The sequence below is a fragment of the Hibiscus syriacus genome, unplaced genomic scaffold, assembly GCF_006381635.1.
Source record: "Hibiscus syriacus cultivar Baekdansim isolate YM2019G1 unplaced genomic scaffold, ASM638163v2 tig00110384_pilon, whole genome shotgun sequence".
NCBI classification, from domain to species: domain Eukaryota; kingdom Viridiplantae; phylum Streptophyta; class Magnoliopsida; order Malvales; family Malvaceae; genus Hibiscus; species Hibiscus syriacus.
This window is the reverse complement of record NW_024062715.1, coordinates 7175953-7186729: the sequence shown is the minus strand read 5'-3', so window position 1 is coordinate 7186729 and position 10777 is coordinate 7175953. Positions and strand designations below refer to the sequence as shown.

The 10777-nt window shown below is 34.1% G+C and overlaps 1 protein-coding gene across 1 annotated transcript; it reads left to right on the top strand.

Annotated features, from left to right (window-relative positions):
• Positions 1-488: 488 nt before the first annotated feature.
• LOC120122044 (thioredoxin-like 1-2, chloroplastic) lies at positions 489-1546 on the top strand. The gene is made up of 3 exons (XM_039141295.1): positions 489-667; positions 948-1112; positions 1199-1546. The coding sequence occupies exons 1-3, from the start codon at positions 515-517 to the stop codon at positions 1454-1456; spliced, it is 576 nt and encodes a 191-aa protein (XP_038997226.1). The 5' UTR covers positions 489-514; the 3' UTR covers positions 1457-1546.
• Positions 1547-10777: the final 9231 nt, after the last annotated feature.

The window sequence follows — 10777 nt, the reverse complement described above, 5'->3', positions numbered from 1 at the left end:
CCAAATCATCCTGACCCCACTTTCCTGTCTTTCATTAATAGTCCTCCTTGTTCTTATTTTTTAACTTTGAAGCTCTCTCTCTCTCTCTCTCTCTCTCTCTCTCTCTCTCTCTCTCTCTCTCTCTCTCTCTCCAACCATCCATCTTTCAGTTAAAAAAGAACACGTCTTTTGTTCAAAATCTTCACTTTTTATTGATTTGAAAATCTGGGTAATGGCCTGTTCATTGAAGTGTGGTTCATATTTTTCTGGGTTTACAAGTTCCAAGGCTTCAACATCAAAAAAGTCCCCTCCTTTAAGCTTTGATTTTTTGGGGAAGCCACTAGTTTTCCCAGATCAAAAGAAACGCTCAAGAAACTGCAGCACCAAAAGGGAAAACAAATTCTCTGTTCGAGTATGTCAAAATTCTTGCCCTTTTCATTTGGATTTCAAAGGTTTTTATTTTTCGTTTCATCATTAGAACTGAAGTTTAAGCAATTGATTTTTCCTGGCTGAAACAGCTTGTGTGAGTCGAAGTATGAGATGGTGGGAAAAGAATCTTAAACCCAACATGGTAAAGATCCACTCTGCTGAAGAACTTGTTTGTTCTTTACAAAATGCTGGTGATCGATTGGTCATTATTGTCTTCTATTCACCTGGTTGTGGTGGCTGCAAAGCCCTCCATCCTAAGGTATATTTCGCCATTACAATATGTATGTATGTATGATGTATGTATGTATGTATGTATGTATGTATGAGCCAAACGTGAAGCTTTGGAACTAAAAAGTGTTCTTTATTTCAAGTTACTTGTTTGTAAGATTTGTTGATGTGGGCTATTGTTGAAAGGTTATTTGTAGGACCGATTTGTTTATAAATGTGAGCTTCAATGAAACCGCGAAGAACATGAAATTTTGTTGCAATTTCTTCATTTTTGAGTCACTTTGGTTGATTGTTGCCTTATTTTGTAACAGATCTGTCAACTGGCCAAACAGAATCCGGACTCGATTTTCCTCGAAGTTAACTACGATGAACTGAAGAACATGTGCCACTGTCTCAATATCCATGTCTTGCCGTTTTTTAGGTTCTATAGAGGTTCTGAAGGCCGACTCTGCAGCTTTAGCTGCACTTTTGCTACCGTAAGTTTTCGGTCGACTGGGATAATTAATTTCTTCGATAATAATGTTAACATATAGATGATGTTCGATTCGGATTGGATATGCAGATCAAGAAATTGAAAAACACATTGGCGAAGCATGGATCGAATCGATGCAGCCTCGGACCTACGAAAGGTTTGGATGAGTCAGAGCTAATGAAGTTAGCCTCAGCAGGCGAATTATCATTAAGCAGTTTACGATTACCTTCCTTGAAGGAAGAAACAATGGAGGATTTGGTGATGATGAGAAGCATGGAACTCTCTGGTTTCTTTGACAAAGCCGATATCAATCGGGCACATGTCGAAAAAGAGGGAGCTCTGCTATAGGCTTCGAGTTCGACACTTGGTCCGAGTAATATTGTTATTGGAAGTGGACAGAGCCAGTTTTTGATGTAGGAAGTTGTTTTTGTAAATAATTGTCATTAGCTGGTTTTCATCATTAGCAGGCTCCTGGGTTTTTTTTTAGTTGAACTGCAAATGCAATTGACAAGCCCGGCCCAACACATGTGCCACATGGGCGACGGCCCGGGACAACATGTTGGGGGGCAGTTTGTTGGGGGCAGTTTTTTAGGGTTTAATTTATATGTTGCACAGTTTTACTCACCTAATTCTTAAACCAGTTGATTTGATTGCAACTGCGTTTTCATGGGTTATGTTTTTTTCCGTTGATGAATGATTATTTGATTAGAGCTAAGATTGAAACGATTTTAATTCACTTTTGCACTTTTTACTTTGTTTTTATTCAGATGTTTTTTTTTGTTTGACTTTTTTAAAGATCATTACTAGTTTAGTTTGAACTGGAATAGATCATTACTAGTTTAGTTGGAACTGAAACTGGAACAGATCACAGATCACAAAATAATGATTGGATTGTATATGAACTATGGATGGAAAGATGCTCTCTTTTTTTCTTTTCGTATTGAGGTGGTTTAAGAGAACAAAATTCTCTCTTTCACTTTTCCCCTGTTTGTAATCTTATAATATTCATTTGTTGGAGAACAAAGTTTAGTTTGGTTTAAGAGAACCAATGAAAATTGGTCAATCGTTTCACATTCATTTCTCAACATGCTTGTCATTTGCTGCCACTAATAAGGACCATGGTTCAACCATTGACCATTGATGTTTGTTACTGCTACAATAAGACTGGAGAACTTTGCAAAATTTGGAATACCAAGTTTATCTTGCAAGCAAATACATTGTTAAGTTTTAGATTTGTATGTGTATCAGTTTGGCTTGATTACAAAGTTCTAAGTCTTGCTTAAGTTTGATCCTATAGTTTTAGCTTTTATTGCATCACTGGGACAATGCTTTTTTATAGTCAAATAAATGTGGCTAAATATTTTCGTTCAAGATATTTTTTAGAGTGATTACTTCTGATTATTTTGATTTCATAATTAATTTTCCAGATCAGTTGATTGTGACAAAGAACAAGTGAGAAAGAAAAAGTCAACAACATAAACTTCAGTCACCGATCAGGTTGTATCTTTCCTTATATATCTTTTTTATTGTTTATTTGCTACTATATTTGTTTTATTGATTACTTTTAAATATGTGATTTTAATTAATGATATAATAAAAGAAAATGGATTGGAAAATTTTCTATGTGCTGGGGTTGTTGAGGCCGAGCTGTACCATTATTTATTGTGTTGTTTCTTGAAGACGAGAGAAGTATAACAAGTATTAGGGTTCCAATCATTGCCCACACATTGATTATTTTTGTTAGGCTTAATATAAAAATAAAAATGTGTAAATTTTATCTCGAAAAATGTTTTAGTGTCTAAAATTTTTTCGCTAAAAATAAGTGTCTAACGTTTTCTTCATTGTATTTTTAGGTGTTTACCGTTATATTTTTATTTTTTATAAATAAAAATATTTTAAAAAAAGAAAAAAAAACTTAATTTAATTATAAAAAACCTAAAGTTTAGTAAAATTATAAATAACCCCCAAAACCTTAAAATCTATAATTTCAAACTTATTTCCAGTCATCACCGTTTATCTTCGGCCACCATCTCCGATCGACGATGGCTTACACCGCCACTAGCAGCAACTTTAGCTCCACCTCTCAAGCAAACCCCAACCATCAGATCATCGTCGTCGCTCATCGGTCGTCGCTCATCGTTCGTCACAAATCGTAGAAAAATTGTTCGAAGACATAACATCGATATCTGCCACCGTTGAATGGTGATTGTCACCGTCGGTTCCATGAGCATTACCTATAACACCCTAATCCAATTCAACCCGAAAATCATTGAATTATGATGTCACACAAAACCGCATAAGTGGCTAACCATTTTTTGAAAACGTTTCATCAAATAATATCCATAAAATCTGAATACCATATAAATACAAACCTTAAGTATTTGAAATACGGGGGAGCTCTCGACTAAGTCTCTAAAATATATTAGAAATCAAAATACAAAGTTTACGACTCAAATACAAATAAAGGTCTATGACAGTACATGCCCACTAAAATACTCGAGACATACTCTAAAAGCGATCAAGTTTGGAAAGCTCTGACGTACTCCTCAATCCGACACCTAAGGACCTACGCACGGAAACACATTTTATACATTGAGCTCACAAGCTCAGTGCCATATAAATAACAATGATATAATACATGCATCCAACATATAAGCATGATACAGTATAGTCAAGAGCAAACAATAAGTATCATGGTGTAGTTCGGGGTCACTTAGCATCACGAAACTCACACCCCTCTTTACTTACAACAACACTTAAGGAATATCTAAGTCATATAGCATCAGTGTCTCATTAACACTTGGTTCAAATTCGAGTCACGAACCATTAGCACTTGCCCGGCTAGTCTACTCCTCTACATTACCCGGGACATGTCCGGGTCACATATCATCGACACAATATCCAACTAGCATTTTAAGTGCTTAAGCACTATATTGGATATATCCAGATAATCCTTACCCATTCAACTAGTGTCATTAAGTAACTTGGGTGTCCTCGTCTTTTCCCGAGCATCAAACAAAGGTATAAGTCTTATGGAATCTTACCTCATTAAGACTTTACGTTATCACACAATTATTCGGGTTTCACTTGTATTCTTATAGAATATTATACCCTTTTAAAGAGCCCCTCGAATTCTCTCTCTCGAATCCCCCACCAAAATTGTCTAAGGTTACACATGGGTATCGATACTCCCTCGGGTATCGATACTACCCCATTGGTATTAGTACTCCCTTGAGTATCGGTACCAAAATAGCATACTAGAATCGATTTGAAACCCTGAGTATCGATACTAATCCCTATGGTATCGATACCCTCTCATAATTATTCAAATTTTCAGCATGCCACGAAGAATAATATTGGTACTTTCCTTACAGTATCGATACCCTTAACCCAAAACATGTGTTTTCACTCATGAAAACACTCCTAAGGTACCCCAAACATCTTCATTTAGTGTTTAAGGTTTATTTAGTATGCAAGGAATATGAAAGGTCGTCACTTTAAGCTTTAACAACAACAAATCCCGTTTTTCATGCTCCCACCCAAGTGCATACAAAGGCTCAACCACACAACATGCATCGAAACTCTATATTTTGAGCTACAAGCAGTAGAGAAAAGTTAAAAGTGTGTTACCTTTCACCTAAGAGCTACAAAAATGACCTCAAGCTCAACCAAGAGTCTCATTTCCTTTGCCTTGGCCCTTAGAGCTTTCACCCACTTCCCTCACTAGAACAAGCAAATATAAGGGAGTTATTAACTCTCTGAAAAGCTTAAAACGTTAGAAGTAATGTTTCTAAGGTTTAGAAATGGTCTAGAGTTCTTCCTAAGCTCTAGAACATAAACATTCCTTAAACCCAACCTTGGCCACCATGTCCAAACCTCAAGGTTAAGATCTCATTTTAAAGCTCTAGATAAGGTGATTACCAAACTTATCTTCTTAATTTTGGACTAAGAGTGTAACCTAACAAAGTTTCCACCTTCAAATTTCTTGTTGGCAAAGAAGAGAAGAAGAAGACAAGGGAAAAATGGTGAAGAAAAGAGAATGGAAGATTTCTTCCTATTTGGTGCTTATTTATTTGTCGTGACCTCACTAATTAATTAAGAGGATTCAACCTTTTGAATAAGCTAGGGGAAAACAACACTCCTAGTCTTTCTCCTTTGGTTTACACTTTAAAAATGCCCCTTTTAAGCCTTGTTGGGCTCAAGCCCAAACCAAAATAACTAGGCGTTGACCCAAAATTAACCTATTTAAATCTATTCGGGCTTCACCTGAAACTACTAACCCTAGAATTAGGGCGTTACATCTTCATCCATATTCGATCTAAACCCAATATCCCTCCGATCATAAATCGTTGTCATTTGTTGTAGGGAAGCATTCGAAAGTTTCGACAGAAAACCAAAGCACTGTCCTACTATTTTGCTTGATTTCGACCATCGTTGGCGACCATACGTTCTGTAACACCCCAATTTAGGAGTAAATTATAAGTTTTTGAAACTATTAATCAGTTTTAGAAAATTGTTGGAATTAGAGGACCAAACTCATAATTTACCCATTTTTCTTTAAGTAAGAATTATAAACCCCTCCCCCATTTATTTTCCCAGAATACTTCCCCATTTTCTCTCCCCGTCAACTCCTTTGAGCTCCAATTTCTCCACCGTCCGGCCACCATTCGTCGATCCAAAACCACCATCGTGTTCGTTGTCAATCGATGAATAAAACCCTCAAACTTGTCATCGTGAATCATTGTCGTTCGCCGTAAAATTCAACTCAAAGTTTTGAAGTTTTTAAACTCCACCGCCATGAAAATCGTCGATTCGTCATCGATCGTTGCTCCGTTTTTGACACCTCCCGCACCATCGTGTTCCTTGCATCATTTCGAGTCCACCGATTTATTTCTTGTCTCCTCCATTGCCGACGCATTAGTGAGTGAGGAAGCTAAAGTTTTTAACGTTTTAAAATCGAGCTCTCCGCCGTTCAAAATTGTAAACCGAGCTTGGTAAGTATCTCAAAATCCCTTAAAATAATTTTAGAAACTTTTGTGGGCTTTTTCTGACCCTCTACGTCCCTGCACACGCCCCTATGCCCCACCCCTGAGAGTTAATGCTTGGTGGACTGTTTGAATTAGGCCTGTCCAACCTGCTTAACCCGACTGAGTCAATCCGCACTGAGTTAACTCGACTGAGTCAACTCACTAGGTCAACTCGTTGACTTTGACCGAGTCAACTTGTTGATCGTTGACTTTGACCGAGTTAACCCATTGATTGTTGACTTTGACCAAAAATTCAAAATTTTTGAAAAGTCGTATTTTATGTTTTTCGACGTCATGAGTCTGATTCTGAAGTCTGTTTCGCCAAATTTGAACCCGATAAGCTATTTTTCACTAATTTACCAACCAATTCGATCTGTTTTTCTGAATTAAGCTATGTTTCTGATGAAATTTCTGTTGTTATGTATTTGAGAAATTATTGGACGTTGATTTCAAGATTGAGGGCATTCAAATGGAGTTTAAATGGTCGATCAATATGACATGAAAATCAAGGTAATACATTATTACCTTTTCATGCTTTATTGAACATGTTGGTATTGGTAAATGCATGAATGGAAATGTTTGGTCTCATCTGTGTAGTTAATTAATTTCTACACTCGATCCGAATTCGGTAAAAATTCGGTAACTGAATATGGCTCAGATGATTAATATAAGAAACTAGAAGACCGTTAGAATTAAAGTACAAGTTATGTGATTAAGTGATAAAGCAATCAGCCTCTGGATATGTAAATTATAATTTATATCATTAAAGGTTAAATGCCTAAGGTACTTGGATGAGAAATTAAGAGAATACTTCAGTTAGGTAAAATTACAAAAAATACCCTTATGTTTTAAAAAGACAATAATTAACCTTGGAAGTTGGATAAGAACTTTGTAAAGACATATTTGACTTGATGAAACTACTGATGTGCATAGAAAATGCTAGTTTTGTTTAGAAAAATTGGATAACCTATTTCTAAACCCAAGATGGCTGGTACAAGATACTAGAAGTTTGAGTTAAATAATAAGATCGGACGAAAAGAAATGATTGTAATACATTGGATTTATAAAATGACCAAAATACCCCTACAATGGAAATGACCCAAGAATATCACCAAGCCCAGGAATGAATGGATATCCTCAAGCTTTGAAATGATTGAAATAACATCGAGCACCAAAATAACCAAAATACCCTTATGGACTAGACTAAGTAATGTCTTGGATTAATTCAGGAATCTAAATAAACATGGGTGTTGTATTACCCTTAAAAGTTATGGAACTCAACTTGAGTGAGTTGGCCAACGCTAATGCTATGTCAGTACTTGAATAGCATAGATACCACTTGAATCCTTGTTTGTCTCCTCAAGTTTGAATCGATGATAATTATGGAAGTACTCAACTCAACTCTAGAACGCATTCAGTACTAAGAAATGTATATTCGTTAGACAAATCTGCACGTATACCAAAATAAACTGAACGGAAGTATAATATGTATCTAAAATTTAGAAACGTCGAATTACTTTAGAAAACTCTGAAGTAAATGGGATAAACTTGATTGCTAAATGAACTAAGTAACCTTAATGATTGAGGATTAAATAATTGATTTGGATGAGTCTGGGAAAGCTAATGAACTTAAATGATGTACTGTCTTTATTGGTTATGAACCATAAATCAAGTACGTCGGCATTTCCTGATATAGTTGAAACATGGAAATGAAATAAATACCATTAGAATATATGTTTGCCTCCTTAAGATCCATTTAGAGATGACTCAGAAGATGATTTATGTAATACCCCAAAAATTTAGACAATGACTAAAATGAAAATTTTGAAAGTTTGATGGTCAAAGTAGAAAATTGGGAAAACGTTTAGAGAATTAAGTGATAAGTTCCTAAAAAGAATTTTATTCCATAAATAGATGGTTTACTCTTGAGAGTGAGGTTTTATAGAAATCATATTTTTGGATTTGGAATTTTAGTAAAGAAAAATTAGAAAAGGTTAAGTCGATAAGGAATTGGTAATTCAGATCGAATTGGAGTTTTACAAAAATTTGAAGGATGTTATAAAATGGTTGGAAATATTATTTTAATATTTTGGATCAGAGAAATTTGGTTTGGAAATGTGCAATTTTTCAGATTTAATTGAAACAGTGGAATTTAGTGACTAAAACGTAATTTTTGAAAATACAAGGGGAATTTCAGAAATAAAAGTTAAATTAATACATATTTGACTTTGTAATATGATATGGATCAGGTGGTTTGGTTTTATGGTGAATAGGAAGATCCATTAAGGGCAAAAAATGGAATTTCTTATTGAATGGAATAAAAAATGCCATTATAATATATATTGCCATGTGATAGATTTATTTATCATTAAATATCAATCATGGATGATCATTTCCAGCTTCTTCTTCCTTCAAGGGCCGGCACTTTCAAGCAAGAAAGGTAAACATTTTTAGTTTGAATTTTGAAGCTATTTCTTGAGAATTAGACTCAGTGTAGTTAGGAAAAATATTCTACGTTCAATTCTCTACATTTTGACATGAATATTACTAGGGTTCATGTTCGAGTTCATCTTGAGTTGATGAAGGGGATGTTGATTCTTGTGTTTTATGGGTTTTGAAGAGTTAAGTGATCTTAAGGAATTGGTTATAAGAATTGATGAAGAAACTAGGGATGAGGTTAAAGAAAATAGTTTATATTTTGAATTTTTCAGTGGGTTTGGAAATTTACCAGAAATTATATAAAAATAATTTGGAGGTTATTTTTATATATTATGTTCATATATTGATATAGTTCTGTTTAAAATAAACGGGGATCAATTTCAAGGTGTATACAAAGATATATGAATTTGTTTTAAATAAGGAAATGTCAGAAAAATCAGACAGCAGATTCTGCAAAACAGATTCTGTTGGTCAGCTTTGAAAATTCACCATAAATTTTACACAATGAATTAGAAGGATTTCTTTATATGGATAGATTCATATTCGAGTCTAGTTTTCAAAGAAAGAAACGAAATTGAATTCCAGTGTGTATATCAATACAGAATATTGATTCTTTAAAGGTAGTGCGAGTTGTCTGAATATGGAAAATTGATGGGTTGTTGTGTAAGTGTTGTATAATTGATATACTATGCTGGAAAATGTTGTTTTGGAAGTTTGAAAAGATTTGTGATTTAAATACAACAATTTCATAGTTGGGGTACTTAAATGTAATTATGCTTTTGTCAAAGCATTTGAATGGTAATAATTTCAATGCTGGAATTATTGGTATTAAGAATTTAAGTGGTAAAATGGTGAATGACCATTTTGTGTAAATTGGAAAAGTTGGTTCCAATGTTAAAAGGAATTATTAAGTATTGAGTATTTTGATAGATAATGAGTTTAAGTATGATTATGGAATTTATTTTGGAAATGTATTTATGTTAGTACAATACTAACATATATATGTATATGAATCTATATTTTGTACAGATCGTGATTTACTCGGTGTTCAAAACGATTCAAGTATAAAAGAAAAGAGTTATTGTGGACAATAGTGAGGCTCATATTTTGGAAAATTATAAAGTGTCAAGGTGAGTGCAATACATGCATGACATTATACATGAATGTTTTATACATCATCAGGAAGACTTGCGATAAGTCGACCTTGTTTATGTTGACATTATATTTATGTCATTTATCATATATTTGATCTATTCTAAATATGTCAAAGGTTGAAAATATAATGCATTGATTATGGAAATTGTGATATTTTACCATGAATATTATTTCGGGTATGAACTTCCCAATGTTAAATTATGATAATATACTTTGCCATGTATGGATCAAATAAAATAGATTGTATGCCCAAGTTAGTTATTGAGGGACAGGGTTTATTTGGCATGCCATAGAGTCCAGCAACAGGTTGTATATTCGGGAATACACTAAAGGATACCTAGTGTATATGGTGGGCATAACCTTATGTGTCATATTCGGGACTGTACTTAAGGATACCTAGTACAAATGGTGGACACGACCTTATGTGTCATACTCGGGATTGCATTACGGTGCATATATTTGACTCGTGTACCAGGGTCCTCAGGGTTGTATATTGGGCTATTGTCTATGGTATATGGTTATGGAATAATGGCAAGTGTATTGGTAAAATAAGCTTACGAGCTTATGGTATTAAATGGTAAGTATATTGGTAAAAATAAGCTTACGAACTTATGGTATTAAATGGTAAGTATATTGGTAAAAATAAGCTTACGAGCTTATGGTATTAAATGGTAAGTATATTGGTAAAAATATGCTTACAAGCTTATTGAATTAAATGGTAAGTACATTGGTAAAATAAGCTTACGAGCTTATGGGATAAATGGAAATTATATTGATAAGAAACTTTATGTTATTTTATCATGGAAAAAATATTGAATATGTTGGTAACATGATTTTATGGCATTTTGAAATTTACATTGAAAATCATGCATGAATTGTATTGCAATGTTTATTGTTTAGTTGCCTCACTAAGTTTATACTTAGCATGTGATGATTTTCACGCGTAGGTAAAAAGCCAGTAGTGGAATAAAGAGTTCAAAGGGACATTAAGCATCGAAGAGTATATTTCAATATCAGTAAGGCATCCTATGATGGAATTTTAATTAGA

Coding starts and splice junctions, on each gene's coding strand:
- LOC120122044 (XM_039141295.1), top strand. CDS start 515: ATGAGATGGTGGGAAAAGAATCTTAAACCCAACATGGTAAAGATCCAC. Junction 668..947: donor GCAAAGCCCTCCATCCTAAG/GTATATTTCGCC, acceptor ATTTTGTAACAG/ATCTGTCAACTGGCCAAACA. Junction 1,113..1,198: donor TTAGCTGCACTTTTGCTACC/GTAAGTTTTCGG, acceptor TTGGATATGCAG/ATCAAGAAATTGAAAAACAC.